The sequence below is a fragment of the Erinaceus europaeus genome, chromosome 9 (assembly GCF_950295315.1).
Source record: "Erinaceus europaeus chromosome 9, mEriEur2.1, whole genome shotgun sequence".
NCBI lineage: Eukaryota > Metazoa > Chordata > Mammalia > Eulipotyphla > Erinaceidae > Erinaceus > Erinaceus europaeus.
Genome location: NC_080170.1, coordinates 119,895,389 through 119,911,827, shown reverse-complemented (window position 1 = coordinate 119,911,827; position 16,439 = coordinate 119,895,389). Strand labels below are relative to the sequence as shown.

Below are 16,439 nucleotides of genomic sequence, written 5' to 3'. Positions count from 1 at the left end.
AGTCTCCACTTGTCGAGGCAGGGGAACCTTTGCGAGTGGTGAAGCAGCGTTGCAAGTGTCTCTGTCTTTCTCCCTATTCCCCCCCTCAATTTCTGCTACCTCTATCCAAATAAATAAATAAATATAATAAAAAATTAAAATCAAATAAGGCACTCTGAATCAGAAGAGGCATTTATTAAAGCTTTTAAAAATACACACTCTCAGTTGACTTCAGCCCATATCAATGTACACTTCTACCCTTCCTCTAAATCAGGGCGTTTTTCTATTCTCAGCACTTGCCATTTTGAGTCTTGAAAGATGAGATCTCACAGTTCCCATTATTACCGTATGGAGAACCAGGTTGTGCCACTGTTTCTTTTCGGTGAACACACACAGAGACGGGTCTGTCTGTCCGCATGCACGGAATGCCATTTCTGGAACTCTGGCTCAGTGCCTGAACCTGGTTGCCTGGACCTAGCTGCCTCCATCATTTTGCCAAAGCAACCCCCACGCCCGAAACCAAATCTCTCTCTTGGAAACAGGCAGTGAGGGAGGACACTGGAGGAGGCTGATAGGGGAGATAACCACCTGGGAGCTGGTCCCACGGGCACCCCAGGGAGAGAAAGCAGGGCCAGGCAGGCCAGTCTGGGGCTCCAGGGCTGCCCAAGGCAGGTTTCCTGACATGCAGACCTAGGTCTTTCCGCTTCCAAGGGCTACAGGGTTACGCTCTGGGAAGGGAGCTTAGCATTCAGGGAAATACTGGCCCCAAGTGGTGTGGCAGCTGCCTTCCAAGCCACCTAACTCCTCACTTCCTGTCAGCTCGTGAAATAAACCGGAAGTGGCAGCTCTTATTGCCTAATGAAATGGCTGCCCTATAGAGGCTCTGGGGAATTAACTGTAAAAGTCAGATCATGTTCATGTTTTTAAAAAGTAATTAATTAATTAACTCATTAAGTTTTGCCTCCAGGGTTATCGCTGGGGCTTGGTGTCTGCAGTATGAATCCACTGCTCCTGGAGGCCACCTTTCCCATTTTGTTGTCCTTGTTGTTGGATAGGACAGAGAGAAATGGAGAGAGAATGAGAAGATGAGGGAGAGAGAAAGACAGACACCTGCAGACCTGCCTCACCACTTGTGAAGCGACTCCCCTGCAGGTGGGGAGCCGGGGGCCCCAACCGGGATCCTTATGCTGGCCGTTGAGCTTTGCGCCATGTGCACTTAACCCGCTGCGCTACCGCCCATCCCCCATGTTCTGCTTTAAAAATTTTTTTTTATTTAAGTCCAGTGTCAGGAAATGAACACAGGCTCCTGTGCATGCTTCAGAGATTGCTGAGTTACCTCCTAGGCCTTTTATTTATCCTAGATTTTTGAGAGACAGAGAGAGAGAGAGAGAGAGAAAGAGAGGAGCCGACCATAAAGCCTCTCATGGGGCTCTTAGTTCCTTCCCTTCCCTGATGGTCCTACTTGGTGCTGGGTTGCGCCCAGGGCCTCTCACATGTGCTTTCCCCTGCTGAGTCATCTGCTGGCACTGGTTCTCCTTTTTGGATAAGAAAACTAAAGCCTAGGGAACGCAGCTGGGAGGAATGGGTCAAGGGGTCACTGACGGGGGGGTGGCAGTTGACCTTTGGTGGTGGGTGTGATGAGCCTTGGAGGCTGAGAGGAGTGGGAACGGACTTCTGAAAGCTCCCAGAGCTGCAAAGCAATGGCAAGTCGATCTTTTCTTTCTTCCTGCTCTGTCTCTCTCCATCTAGCACTTTTTCTTTCTTGAAATCAAGATCTTGCAATCTGTATGATTTCACAGCTCTGGGTCCCTTGTACACTGAGATAGAGAGTGATACTGCATAACCTACAGCAAATCCCTCCTTCCTTCCTTCCTTCCTTCCTTCCTTCCTTCCTTCCTTCCTTTCCCTTTCTTTCTTTCTCTCTGTCTTCCTTTGTCTTTCATTCCCACTTTCTCTCTTTTTCTTTCCTTTCTTTCCAGAACTTCCTTCCTTTCTTTCTACCTTTCTTCTCCTTTCTTCCTTCCTTCCAACCAAGATCTTGCATATGTGTTATTTCTCACCTCAGAGCTCCCTTTTCACAGACAGAGAGAGAACCTCCTATGTGGCTTGAACCTGGACAAAGCACATAGTAAGGGACACCTACCCAGTGAACTCTCGCACCAATTTTTTAAAAAAAAATTTGTAGATAAATCTACTTTTATTAATGTCAAGATAACAGTGATCTAATTTATCAGCTTTCACAAGTAGATTATCCCCCCCCCCTTTGAGCCCTGAGGAAATTGGAGTTCATAGCCCTCTGGTAATTTCCCATTAATATTTCCCCCTCTGAGGGTATGGACCAAAATTCTTTATGGGGTGCAGAGGTAAGAGTTCTGGCTTTTGTAACTGCTTCTTCACTGGACATGGGCGTTGGCAGCGGATCCATACCCCCTGCCTGTTTATTCTCTCCAAATTGTTCTCTCTAAGTAAAAATTGAATCTCAGAGAAACAAAGCAACCTCTCTTGTTGTTACAGTGCGCGGAAGTGCCAGGCCCAGAGGATGAGTCAGAAGCATCTTCACAGAGCCCTGAAGTTGCCTGTGTGGGACTTCAGGGGGAAGTGTCATGTCTTCGACCCTTTCCTTCTACTTTTTTTTTAAAAAGTAATTAATTAATTTATTCTCTTTTGTTGCCCTTGTTGTTTACTATTGTAGTTATTATTGCTATTGTTATTGATGTTGTTGTTGTTGGATAGGACAGAGAGAAAATGGAGAGAGGAGGGGAAGACAGAGAGGGGGAGAGAAAGATGGATACCTGCAGACCTGCTTTATCGCTTGTGAAGCAACTCCTAATGCAGGTGGGGAGCCGGGGGCTTGAACCGGGATCCTTATGCTGGTCCTTGCGCTTTGTGCCACATGCGCTTAACCTGCTGTGCTACCACCCGACTCCCTCCTTCCACTTTTTTAAAAAAGATATATTTACTAACTACAGCGAAATGCAGACATATGACACACCCCTCACCCGCATCCCCCCCACCCCAGCCAAGTTTGAGAAAGGCTCATGGTTGACGCACTGGGCTGCCAAGAGAAACAGAAATCGGAGACTTGAGCAGACACCAAGTCACCCAGCAGCAGTCATAGCTGGAAGCTAAAGGAACAACTGACAACAGGACCTTCAAGGGGCTCCTGGGTTAACTAGATGACTGTCACCCTTTTCACATCCTGATGGTGTTATGATGACAGAAAAGGAGAGGAGAGGGAGGGAGAGAGAGAGAGAACTACTCACTATTGTATATTAAGCGGATTTCATCCATACAACTGTTCAACGTTCTGTTTCCTTGGAACGCCACCACTTGAGGGATGTAGGTTTCCCCAATGTCATCCCACATGTCCGTGAGGTCACAGAATCGTCTCCTGATATTGGTGCAGCCCTCCACCATCTCCAGAGGGTCGTTCTTACTTCGGGAGGAAAAGAAACAGGAGAAGGCACATGTCAGTCGCCCTGCCTGAGCCCAGTGGCCGGTCATGCCCACCCTACTCCTCATTGCTTGGGGGCACTGCTCAAGTATCTCCCCTCCCCACTTTATTTGGAATGGGCCACCTGGGGCTGGGGGGGGAGCAGCACAGAGGGGCCATGCAGGATGTGCATGTATGATGTTCCAAGTCAGATCCCTGCCATCGCATACGCCAGAGCTGGGTGTTTGCTCTCTTTCCTGAAGATAAAGAGATCTTTTTACATAAACAAGCAACGAGTGAATAAACAAGCAAAGAGAAAGTGGGATTCCCTCCCCTATCTTGCCAAGCCCCTCTCTCCTGACCCCTCTTTCCCACACTGATTTTTCTTTGTTTTATGTTGATTTTTAAATTTTTTATATTTTTATGTTACAGAATTACATGTCGACAGGGGTTTGAATCCACACCATCCCACCACCAGAGTTCTGAATCTTCACTCTCCCCACTGCTATCTACCACAGTTCCCCTAAGGTTGTAGACATGGGCCAACCATCTTCTCCACAACTATCTGTCCACATTTATACACAGTTGCCCCTTCTTTTTCTGATTCACTCCTCTCTTCCCCTCTAAACCACTCATGACATCACAACTACCTCCATGTGTCCCTCTCCTTTTTCTTCTCTGTCTCTGGGTGCTGATGGGGCTGGAGTGCAGAGTCCTCTTATCTTCAGCCTATCACTTCATCCCTGCTGGGAGTCTGGATCACGGTTGTTTATGGGGAGCAGAAGGTGGGACTTCTGGCTTCTGTAGCTGCTTCTCCACTAAGCATGGGTTGGTTTTTTCTTTAACCCATTCATCCCACCTGCCACATTTCTCTGTTTTCCTGTGTGTTGAGATCTTTGTCCACATGCAGCTTGTCTGCTCTGGGTGGGGTTGGGGGTGGACTTTAGCTCTTGGCTTGTAATAGTTATTTGATAAATATTTACTGGATGAATCAATGAATGAACAAACCTTGGGCTTTTCTATCAGAGGCCCCAGACCCCCCTGATCCCCTACAGTAATCATGACTGTCCTCCCTGAGGCCCCCATGCCCTACAGCAAAGCCCACACGGTTCAGCCCTAAGCCATCCACACTTCACAGATATCCGATCTCCCGGATTCTAGAAAGGCATGTGGGTGATGAATTTAGTCATCTACTGCAGAGAAGAAGGCTTGAGCAGACATGAAGAAAGCCTCACTGGGTCAGTTAGCAGTTGACACAGCTGGAAGCCAGAGAAACTGCCAACAACAGGTCCCTGGAGGGGGCTCTTTGATCAAAGAAATGCCTGGGAGTGGAGGGCTGCCCTCTAAGTTTCCCAGATTTAGCCCTGGGGAGGAGGAAGCTTAAGAAACCTTCAAGCATTCTGGCACTAATCCTGGTAGCAGCCCCCTTACAAAGAGAATTAGCCCAGAGAGGTCAAGATGTGAGGACAGAGGCCACAGCTGGTTAGTTATATCCAGCAAGACATTGGACCAACCATCACTGGTCATTTCCATCAGGAACATCATCACAAGCCCTCCTGTGGGCCTCTCCAGGATCTTGCCCTCACTGTAGAGCAGCAGTGGTAAGGACTCCCCCACTCTCCAAAGGGAGGCTGGGTCAGCCTACTCTGCCACTCAAGGAAAACTGGTCCTGAAATGAGAGCAGCCTAGAATGTTCCCAGCAGTGACCATGGCCTGTGAGCTCAGACTGACAGGGACTAGGAGGTTACACAGGCTTCTGTGCTGAATATGAATAGATATGGGCACTGGGTCAGATTGATGAGGTAAACATTTAATTGTCTTCATATACTTTCTTCAAGTTTGGGAGCTATTCTCTGCCCTATCCACTTTCTAGCCCTATTCTTAATTCTGACTATATCTTCTCAGACAATGTTTTTAGTCCACCTGCATGTCAACTTTCAAGCTCAAACAAAAACTACTAAAGTCATGTGCCCCAAGGAACATGCCTAAAATAGACCTCCTCACTTCTTTTTGCCCTAAGATCCCTATTCTCATTTCTACCTTTTGGTTCTTGTTTATTGTTCAATTTTATTGTCTTGCTTTGTATTTTACTGCCTTTCAGCCATCAAGTTACAGATGGGACTATGATTCTATCCTGACCTCCCTGGGCAGAGAACCTCACCAGTGTGTCCCAGAACCTCACTCCCCAGAGCCCTACCCCACTAGGGACAGACAGACACAGGCCAGGGGGTTGGATAGACCTGTCAGTGCCCATGTTCAGTGGAGAAGCATGGGAAAAATTAGAACTCCCACCTTCTGCGCCCCAAAACAATGCTGGTCCATAACTCTCAGAGAGGGAACAACGTTAGGGGAAGATGACTAGAGGGCTCTGAACTACAATTCCAGCAAGACTTCAAGATCTGGAGGGAGGAGAGAGAGAGAGAGAGAGAAAAAAAAAAGAAGGACATTTGGAAGTAGCACCAGGTGTGACTTAGAAAGGAAGGGAAGTCCATAGGAAACAATGGGCAAATTTATATAAATACAGATAGTTTTAGAAATAACAAGTCAACTTATATCTGTGATCTTGGGAAAATCATTTCAATTTCCAGTGGAGGGAATGGGACACAGAACTTTGGTGGGTGGGAAAGGTGTAGAATTGTATCCTTGTTATCTTAGAATTTGGTAAATAAATAGTAAATCACTTAAAAAAAAAAGAAAGATATTGAACCAGCTCCCACCCTAGTCTAAGCCAGGCATATGTCATGATCCACACTGCTCCCTGACCAAAGAAACATGAGGCCTACTGTGGACACAGCTGATCACTCACTCTTTGGATGCATGTCCTCAGAAAGCACAGCATTCTCAAATATTTGGGCTTACTGAGCCAGAGAACTCATTGAGAAAAACCTACACTGCATTATTGTTTTGCTTCTTTTTTTTTTTTTTTAAATATCTTATTTCTTTATTCCCTTTTGTTGTCCTTGTTGTTTTATTGTTGTAGTTGTTATTATTGTTGTTGATGTCATCAATGTTGGATAGGACAGAGAGAAATGGAGAGAGGAGGGGGAAGACAGAGAGGGGGAGAGAAAGACACCTGCAGACCTGCTTCACCGCCTGTGAAGCAACTCCCCTGCAGGTGGGGAGCCGAGGGCTCGAACCGGCATCCTTATGTTGGTCCTTGAGCTTTGTGCCACGTGTGCTTAACCCACTGTGCCACCGCCTGGCTCCCTGTTGTTTTGCTTCTAAAGCTCTGATCTGTAGACATCAGATTCAGTTCTAAACATAAGTCTCTTTGGACTGTCAAAGTACTCACTGAAAACAGGAGGGTGTCTTGCCATTAGCTTTCTATCTCTACATTTAAAGAAAGATATATTGACTGATTAGAGAGATGCCAAGGCACCACTCAGCTCTGGCATATGTAGTGTTGGGGACTGAACCTGGGGTCCTGTGCTCTCCCCACTGAGTCATCTCCCTAGCTGTGTCTCTGGACTTTTAAAGCTCTGAAGAACACACACACACACACACACACACACACACACACACACACACACACACACACACACTCACTCTCCATCACAAATAAGACCACCTCTTCCCTACATAAACAGAAAGATAGTATATTTAGCAAGAGATAAAATGTCACACCCACCTCATGATTGTGGACTGCAATGTATAGTGAGTTGGTTCAACAGAATGGTTTTTAAATGTCCAGGATAAGATTGACCGAAAATTTTGTAATGTCAGCTTAAAGTGGCAAGGTTTTTTGGATGCATCTAAAAGGAAAAAGGAAGACAGGAAAAAAAAAAAAAAGAGATGATGATGATGATAATGATGAAATCTGGGATTCAGGTCACAGTGCAAACCCATCCTTGAGATTTGGACCATTGTCCCTGGCAGGGCCACGGCATCTTTGAAAACAGGAAGGAGATGGTCCCACAGGAAATGAATTCACATGAGCAGCTGAGGAGAAACACACTGCCAGGCCAGGCGAGCTTCGGAAACAGGAACTCCACTGTGTGTAAACTGAGTGTGTGCTCGACCATTTCTCACTGACTCGGTGGCTCCCTGGGAGAGGGTCACCAGGTGGTCCTGGGACAACCCCTTCTGTCAGCCCTGTGCCACCTCCTCCCGCAGCCCTCCCAGAGCAGCTCAGCTCACTGCAGGCTCCTCCCCCACACCTCATCACAGAAAGGAGGTGACAGACAACAGAGAGGGAGAAAGGGGCCAGGCAGAGGTGTACTTGCTTAAATGCACTCTTTACACTGTGCAAGGCCCTGGGTTCAAGACCCTGGTCCCCACCTGCAGGGGGAAAGCTTCACTTGGTGAAGCAGGGGTACAGGTGTCTGTCTGTCTCTCTCCCTCTCTAGCTCCCTCTCCTCTCTCCATTTCTGTCTCTAACCAATAATAAATAGATAAAAGATTTAAAAAAAAAGAATGATAAAAGAAAAAATCTTAAAAGAGAGAGACAGAGAGACACCTACAGCACTGCATCACCTCCCCTGAAGCTTCCTGCCTGCAGGTGGGGACAGGGGCTTGGACCCCAGGCCTTGCAAACTGTAACGTGTACTCTGCCAGGCATGCCACTGCCCAGACTTCTTCTTTCTTCCTTCCTTTCTTTCTCTCTCTCTCTCTTTCTTTCTTTCTTTCTTTCTTTCTTTCTCGTTGATAGCAGGCTAGAGACAGAGAGAAGGAGAGACACCTGCAGCACTGCTCTACTGCATGTGAAACTACCCCCCCACAAGTGGGGAGTCGGGGGCTTGAACCTGGGTCCTCACATGTGGTAATATGTGTGCTTTACCAGTTGTGCCACCACCTGACTCCCTATGGTTCTGATTTTGAAGATTATCTCCATTCCCTGTGGTTTCCTCATCCTTTTACCTTCCCCGCCCCCCCCCCTGCCTCCCCCTCAAGGACTCATATTTAATGTGGAGTGAAGATTTCTATGTTGGCAGGAAGGCTAGTTTAGTTAAAAGTCTTGTCTTTCTTTATCTAGTATCAGATACCAGGTGGAAGAATGCAGATTAAAGCCAAATTATTTTTGGATTTTTTTTTTTATTTGGCATAGTTGGTATTTCCTCATTCTTCTATTGTGAGAGTGCTAAGAGTTGGATATCCTTCCAAGGCATTGCAAAATGATCGATCACTGGTCCCCATCCGCAATGGGGAAATCTTACTAGGAGTGAAGCAGTGCTGTGGGAGTCTCTTTCTCTCTCTATCTTGCCCCCCCCCCCCAGTTTCTGTCTGTCTGATTCAAATAAAAATAAATATTTTAAAAAATGGCTACTGGAGTTGATTATACTTGTAATAGTTTTGTGAGACAAAGAATGTTTTGGGTTGGGGTCAGAGGAATTCATTTGAAAAAAAAGATTTCAACAGAAATGGGACTAGATCTGGGGTGAAAACTCCAGCTGTCCACATTTTAGATTTCTTTTATAAATTATTTATTAAATAGAGACAGAATTTGAGAGGGAAAGGGGAAATCTGAGAGGAAGAGAGACACCTGCAGCACTGTTTCACTGCTCATGAAGCTCTGCCCCTACAGGTGCGGACCAGGGGCTCAAACCTGGGTCCTTGAGCACTGTAGCATGTATGTTCTACCAGATGCACCAACACCTGGCCACACCTTATAGATTCCTGAATGATCACCACACCCTCCCAGCCCTTGTATTTATAATAGTCAAGTCAAGAAAACATCTTACCAGGTAGAGCACAGGAAATACCAAACAGGAAGCTGGCACAGGCTAAGAAGAGAACAACTTATTAGACAAGGACCAATGTTGGGCATTACGCCAGCTCCCTCCCTGCTCCATTGCTTAACGCTGTGGTCTATTTACATAATTACTGTTTTGCCTGAGACCCGCTCTGCCTGCAGGGTATTGGTTTAATCCCCACTGGTTAGATGGAAGCTTGCTACTTTCGCGTTTTTTTTCTCCCCACCCCCTATCCTACCCATTTCCTTTTCCGACCTGCCACTTCCTCTTCAGAAGATATAAAGGCAGATCAATAAAGGCAGCATTGCATTGCGTTCCCGCTCAGCCATGAGAGTTCCTGGTTCCTCTCCCACATCGCTGAGTAAGCAGCAGCCTAGGTTGGCTCCAGTCTAGTTCTCTCCAATCCAGAGAGCACGTGCCCGGGAGGAAACACCCTCAGGCTAGCCTGGCACACCAACACTTTCCTCTCTCTGTTCATCACTGTCACTGAGGGCCTTAACCTCCTCACACCACATGTGCTCCTGACACTGGAGGAGTCAGACTTCCTGGGGCTACAGGAAATGCTCAAATGCAGATGGTTCTCAGAGAGTCACCGTGGGAAGCAGCAGTACACAAAGCCAAGGTTCCATCCCGAGTGGATCCAGAGGAAGGTCTCTTTGGAAGGTGACCTTAATGACAGGGCCTGAGTGGCTGGTTGGTTGAAGGAGTGCCCTGAGAACCAGGTATATGGGGGAAAGTCTCCAAATTGGTGGGGGAAAGCATGCTGCTTGTTACTGAGCTTTAAAGGTAAAGCTGTTTACCAAGGGAGGTGGAAGAAGAAATTCAAGTTCAAGATAACTCCAGTCTGGGGGGCCGGGCAGTAGCGCAGCAGATTAAGCGTACATGACATGAAGTGCAAGGGCAAGGACCAGCTCAAGGATCCAGGTTCAAGCCCCTGGCTTCCCACCTGCAGGGGGTTTACTTCATGGGTGGTGAAGCAGGTCTGCAAGTGTCTATCTTTCTCTCCCCCTCTCTGTCTCCCCATCTCTCTCAATTTCTCTCTGTCTTATCCAACAACAACAATAGCAGTGGCAACAATGACAACAACAAAGGCAATGAAAATGGGAAAAATGGCCTCCAGGAGCAGTGGATTTGTAGTTTAGGCACTGAGCCCCATTGATAACTCTGGAGACAAAAAAGAGATAATTCCAGTCTGGCAACAGAGTTGATGGGGGTGGGGGGTGGCTTCTTGCTATGCACATTGCAGTAGAGTGATAAGCTCTACCCTGAGTGCGTGTTCAGAGAAATGACTCTCTCTCTCTCTCTTTACATTTTATCTACTTATTCTTATTATTGGATAGAGGCTGAGAAAAATTAAATTGAGAAGGGAGGGGGAGATAGAGAGGGAAAGAGACAAAGAGACACACCACAGCCCTGCTTCACCACTTGTGAAGCTTTCCCCCTGCAGGTGGGGACCAGGGGCTTGAACCCGGGTCCTTGAGCACTGTAACATGTGTGCACTTAACAAGGTGCGCCACTGCCTGGCCCCAGAGAAGTGACTTTCCATCTGACATCTTCCTACCTTTCTTTTCTACCGGTGGGTTTTATAAAGGCAGAGCATGAAGTTGGCTGACTCCAAACCACGGTCACAGGCTTCCTAGCTCCTAAGTCAGCCTTTGCTCTCGCTAATTCTGGGCCGCTACTAAGGTCTATTTTTCTATCCCCTGACAGGAAGGGGACTCCTAATGGAGGCTTCAAGACTCGTCTACAAGAGCAGTGATAACAAGTAATGCCCTCTAGGACCATGCAGTGGTACAGGCAGTTAAGAGCACTCGTTACCATGCACAAGGGTCCAGGTTCAAGCCCCTGGTCCCCTCCCCCCTGCCTGCAGAGGGAAAACTTCACGAGCCGTGAAACAGGTCTGGAGGTGTCTTTCTCCCTCCCTATCTACCCCACTTATCTCTATTTCTCTCTGTTCTATCACATAAAAAAATACATCAATAATAAAAAGTGAAAGCTCACCTAAGAGACACAGTTTCAGTGGACTAATCCTGAAGGCATTCTGGCTCCAAAGCATGTTGGTTCCTTTGGAAGTCTTTACTTCCTCATCTGGAAGGAAATCAATAATCAATACTTGGAGGAGTCTACCAGGAAAATAAGGACAGCAAAGGCAAGACGCTGGGAAGTTCCTGCTTCCAGGCTTCCCCCACATTCCGAGGAACGAACTGTTTACACACCTGCCTTTCCTTAACCTGAGCAGTGTTGCCTCAATTTCTCTTTCTTTCTCTCTCTCTTTCTTTTTTTCATTACCAGAGCACTGTTCAGCTCTGGCTTATGGTGGTGCTGGGGATTGAACCTGAGACTTTGGAGCCAGTCAGTCTTAGGTATGAGAGTTGATTTGCATAGCCCCACCCTGTGTTGCCTTAATTTCTTTTTTTTTTTAATATTTATTTTATTTATTTATTCCCTTTTGTTGCCCTTGTTGTTTTATTGTTGTAGTTATTATTGTTGTTGTTGTTGTTGGATAGGACAGAGAGAAATGGAGAGAGGAGGGGAAGACAGAGAGGAGGAGAGAAAGACAGACACCTGCAGACCTGCTTCACCGCCTGTGAAGCGACTCCCCTGCAGGTGGGGAGCTGGGGTTCGAACCGGGATCCTTATGCCGGTCCTTGTGCTTTGCGCCACCTGCGCTTAACCCGCTGCGCTACAGCCCGACTCCCGTTGCCTTAATTTCTGAGAGTGATTTCCCACCTAGTCAATGTAACTTTAAAAAAAAAAAATTTAAATATTTATTTATTGGATAAGGACAGCCAGAAACCAAGAAGGAAGGGGGTGATAGGGAGAGAGACAGAGAGACATCTGCAGCACTGCTTCACCACTCACAAAGCTTTGTCCCTGCAGGTGGGGACCGGGGCTTGAACCCGTGTCCTTGCGCATTATAATACATGTGTTCAACCAGGTGCACCACCACCCGGTCCTCAGTGTGACTTTTGGGCAGGTAATGTAAGTCATTTGGTTCCAAACTTTGAAGCCTACAAAAAAAACCCACCCAAAACAAGCAGGCAATGAAGAGTCTCACTCCCGTTAGCAACCATGATGCCAACCGGACTTCCCAGGGCAGACGACCGACCACACCAATGTGTCCTGGAGCCCCACCTCCCCACATCTCTGCCCCACTAGGGAAAGAGAGAGAGAGACAGACTGGGAGTATGGATCGATCTGTCAACGCCCACGTTCAGCGGGGAAGCAATTACAGAAGCCAGACCTCCCACCTTCTGCATCCCATGATGACCTTGGATCCATACTCCCAGAGGGATAAAGAATAGGAGAGCTATCAGGGGAGGGGATGAGATACAGAGTTCTGGTGGTGGGAACTGTGTGGAGTTGTCCTCCTCTTATCCTATGGTCTTTTCAGCGTTCCCTTTTTATAAATAATAATAATAATAATAATAATAATAATAAAAAGAATCACTGATAGAAATGTGTACTTTAATGTCAATACAGATACATTCATTGAGAAGAGATATAAGATATGGTCGTACAGAGAATTTTTCTGTGACTTTGTGGATGTGGTGGGAACTATACCCCTATTATTTTACAATCCTGTAAATCATTAGTACTTTTTTTTCACTTTTTTTTTATTGAGGAATTAATGTTTTACATTCAACAGTAAGTACAATAGTTTGTACATGCATAACATTCCCCAGATTCCCATATAACAATACAACCCCCATTAGGTCCTCTGAATCCTTCTTGGACCTGTATTCTCCCCACCCACCCACACCCACCCCAGAGTCTTTTACTTTGGCGAGATATGCCAATTCCATTTCAGGTTCTACTTCTGTTTTCTTTTCTGATCTTGTTTTTCAACTTCTGCCAGAGAGTGAGATCATCCCATATTCATCCTTCTGTTTCTGACTTATTTCACTCAACACGATTTTTTCAAGGTCCATCCAAGATAGGCTGAAAACGATGAAGTCACCATTTTTAACAGCTGAGTAGTATTCCATTGTGTATATAGACCACAACTTGCTCAGCCACTCATCTGTTTTTGGACACCTGGGTTGCTTCCAGGTTTTGGCTATTACAAATTGTGCTGCTGTGAACATATGTGTACACAGATCTTTTTGGATGGATATGTTGGGCTCCTTAGGATCTATCCCCAGGAGAGGAATTGCAGGATCACAGAGTAGATCCATTTCTAGCCTTCTGAGAGTTCTCCACAGAGGTTGGACCAATTGACATTCCCACCAGCAGTGCAGGAGGGTTCTTTTGACCCCACACCCTCTCCAGCATTTGCTGCTGTTACCTTTTCTGATGTATGACATTCTCACAGGAGTGAAGTGGTATCTTGTTTTTGTCTTTATTTGCATTTCTCTGATAATCAGAGACTTGGAGCATTTTTTCGTGTGTTTCTTGGCCTTTTGGATCTCTTAATACTTTTTAATACAGAAATATGTGCTCTCTTGAAAAACCAAAAAACAGCTTTTGAGTCTTTTCGAGTGAGTCCTGGATAACACAGGAGCTACTTGAATAGCACTGTCTTGCTCACCATCATTTTGTTCTCATCCCGGTTGACAGCTGGTTTTTACTATGTCATTTCTCTTAAAATCACAGCATCTAAGAACTCTGGGTAACATTCAGTAAGGATGTAACTATTTTCATCCATAAGCAAAAGCAAATAGATAGTCTTATCCCTCTTCCCCTTTTATACCAATATAGCATTTTATTTCCCTGCTCTATTTTGCTTTTGCTCTTAAAAACCTGCCTGAGGTGTGGTGTGGTGGGGGGAGCCGGGGGAATCTTTCCATAACTATAACAAAGAAAAGTTCCTTATTTTGAAATAAAACAGCCAGTCACTGTTTATAAATATCAGCCCCTACAACAGACATCTAAGTGGCTTCACTGCAGTGGATTCTGTTGGACACATAACATTCTGCGCACACACACAAGAAGCATCAGGAGACCTTTCCTAAGAGCGCAGGAGGAAGAGAGAGAGAGAGAGAGACAGACAGACAAGCAGAGCATCACTCTGGCACCCACACGGCTAGGGCCCCAGGCCTGAGAGTCTGACACTTTATTCACTTGTACCTCTAGGGCTGCCACTCTGGAAATTTTATTTTTAAAAAATCTTTTTATTTATTTTTATTATTATTTTTATTATTGGATTGAGACAGAGAGAAATTGAGAGGGGAGGGGGAGACAGAGAAGGAGAGAGACAGAGAGACACTTGCAGCCCTGCTTCACCACTCGTGAAGGTTCCCCCCTACAGGTGGGGACTGGGGGCTTGAACCTGGGTCCCTGTGCACTATAATGTGTGCGTTTAACCACGTGCGCCACCACCATGTCCCCTACTCTGGAAATTTTATAGTGCTGTCAACCCACAATGAATCAATAGCATTTTATTCATTTATTTTTAGTATTTTATTTTATTCTATTTTAATGACAGAAATACAGAGAGAAAGCCCCAGATTCCCTGCTCAGCTCTTGCTGATCGTGGTGCTGGGGATTGAACCTGGGACCTAAGAGCCTTAGGTAGGAAAGCCTTTTGCAGGACCATTACGCTGCCTCTCCAGTCCAATAGCATTTGCTTTAGATAAATACACACAACTCGAGCAGTTGCCCTCCCTGCTGAAGACTCCACCACCTGTGGGGTCAGCCAGGCACCTCTGCCCACCGAGAACTACCCACCTACCCACAAGCTGCCTGTGTGATGTGAATGAATCGACACGTGTTGACCGCGTTGGGATTATAGAACGCCACATGGTGGGGCGTGGGAGAGGGTTCTTTTCACTTAAACATCTGGCCTCTGGTCCCTCTTTTAAAAAAATTAATCATTTTTATTTTAGAATATTATTTATTTACTAAATAGATACAGAGAGAAATCAAGAGGGAAGGGAGGATTCAGAGAGGGAGAGAGACACACACCTGCAGCACTGCTTCACCGCTCGTGAAACGTTCCCCCTGCAGATGGAGGCTGGGGGCTTGAACCCGGGTACCTGTGCACTATAATGTGTGTGCTTAACTGGGCATGCCACTACCTGGCCCCTGGCTCCTCTTTTTGTTCCCGCTGATAACAGTGTGTTTTTGCCCTTGTTCTGCAGGTGCAAAACACTGTCCCTCCAGCTCCCCACCTGTGGAGGGGTGGGGGTTGCTTCACAATTAGTGAAGCAGTTCTGTAGGTGTCTGTCTTTCTCCCTCTCTATCTCCTCCTCTCTCAATTTCTCTGTCCTATTCCAAAAAAAAAAAAAAGGCCACAGGAGCAGTGGATTCATCATGCAGGCACCAAGCCCCAGGGATAACTCCAAAGGCAGAGAGAGAGAGAGAGAGAGAGACTGTGAAAAGCCAACTTTTCCACCTTGGCATCCTGCCCTGGTGGCTTCTGGGAGCTCTCTGGTCACGCACAGCCCAGTTTTCTGAAAGCACAGCCCTTTCCACAGCCACTGCTGCAGACAGGGGCAGCCCTGGTCTCCCAGGGTCCTATGATGTCTGGGTTTTTCTTTGGATTTGTGAAGGGAGTCTTAGAGCCTCACTCTCCATCCCTGCTCCCTGGGAGGACGGAAACCCTCTCAGACACTGCCTGACCCTCGTCTGCACTCCCAGGATGGCTGCTGTCCTGTGGAGGCAGAAAAGGAATCAGGCTTGAACCCCTCTCTCTGCACATCTACCCTGTGAGTGAAGTTACTGGGATCTGAGGTCACCTGCTTCTGTTCAGACTGATCTGAGAGCTGCCCTGCATAGGGCCCGGGTCGGGAAACCACCAGGGGGGCAGTAGTGAGACCCCCCCCCCCATGGCAGAGAACCTTGGGGGAAAAGTACTCATAGACCCTCTGTGGATCAGTAAGCACTCACCCACCTTGGACTAACCCTGATTGGTGGCACCAAGTGTCCCCCTGTCACCAGTCCCTGATGAGTGTACTTAGTCTGACTATCGGCCCCTAGTTCCAGGACTCCACCGGCCACTCAGCCCTGACCCTTAGGACCATTCCAGGAGTTCCCCCGAGTCCTACAGCCCAAGGCCCTTTCGTCCAAGTTGTGTCTGGACATGAGCCCCAGCCAAGCTTTGTCTGGGAATTGGGGGCTCTCTTGTCAGTCTTCCCTGGTCTGAAAATACTTTCCCCCCCTAAAATTTATTTATTGAATCAAGACAGAAATCAAGACAGAAGGGAGAGATTCCTACCTGCAGCACTGCTCCGCCATTTGTGAAGCTCCCCGGGCCAGCATACACACTACAGGTGGGAATCCTGGGGGCTTGAACCCTGGCCTGCGGCTGTACCATGTGTGCTCATCAACAGGGTGTTCCACCAACTGGCCCATTTTGTTTGTTTGTTTGTTTGTTTTTTCCTCTTCCCCTAGAG

At 46.9% G+C, this 16,439-nt stretch overlaps 1 protein-coding gene across 6 annotated transcripts in view; it reads right to left on the bottom strand.

Annotated features, from left to right (window-relative positions):
• Positions 1-16,439, bottom strand: part of IFNAR2 (interferon alpha and beta receptor subunit 2) — a 48,086-nt gene that overhangs the window by 18,793 nt on the left and 12,854 nt on the right. For 3 of the 6 annotated variants that reach the window (XM_060198647.1, XM_060198648.1, XM_016186695.2), the window contains exons 2-5: positions 11,104-11,190; positions 9,091-9,132; positions 7,041-7,164; positions 3,243-3,415 (exon numbers count right to left, since the gene is read on the bottom strand). In XM_060198647.1, coding sequence (XP_060054630.1) covers positions 3,243-3,415; positions 7,041-7,164; positions 9,091-9,132; positions 11,104-11,158 — 394 coding nt within the window. In that variant the 5' untranslated portion in view covers positions 11,159-11,190. Of the gene's footprint in view, positions 1-3,242; positions 3,416-7,040; positions 7,165-9,090; positions 9,133-11,103; positions 11,195-16,439 lie in introns of those variants that run through there. The other 3 variants (XM_060198649.1, XM_060198650.1, XM_060198651.1) reach the window with 3 other exon arrangements.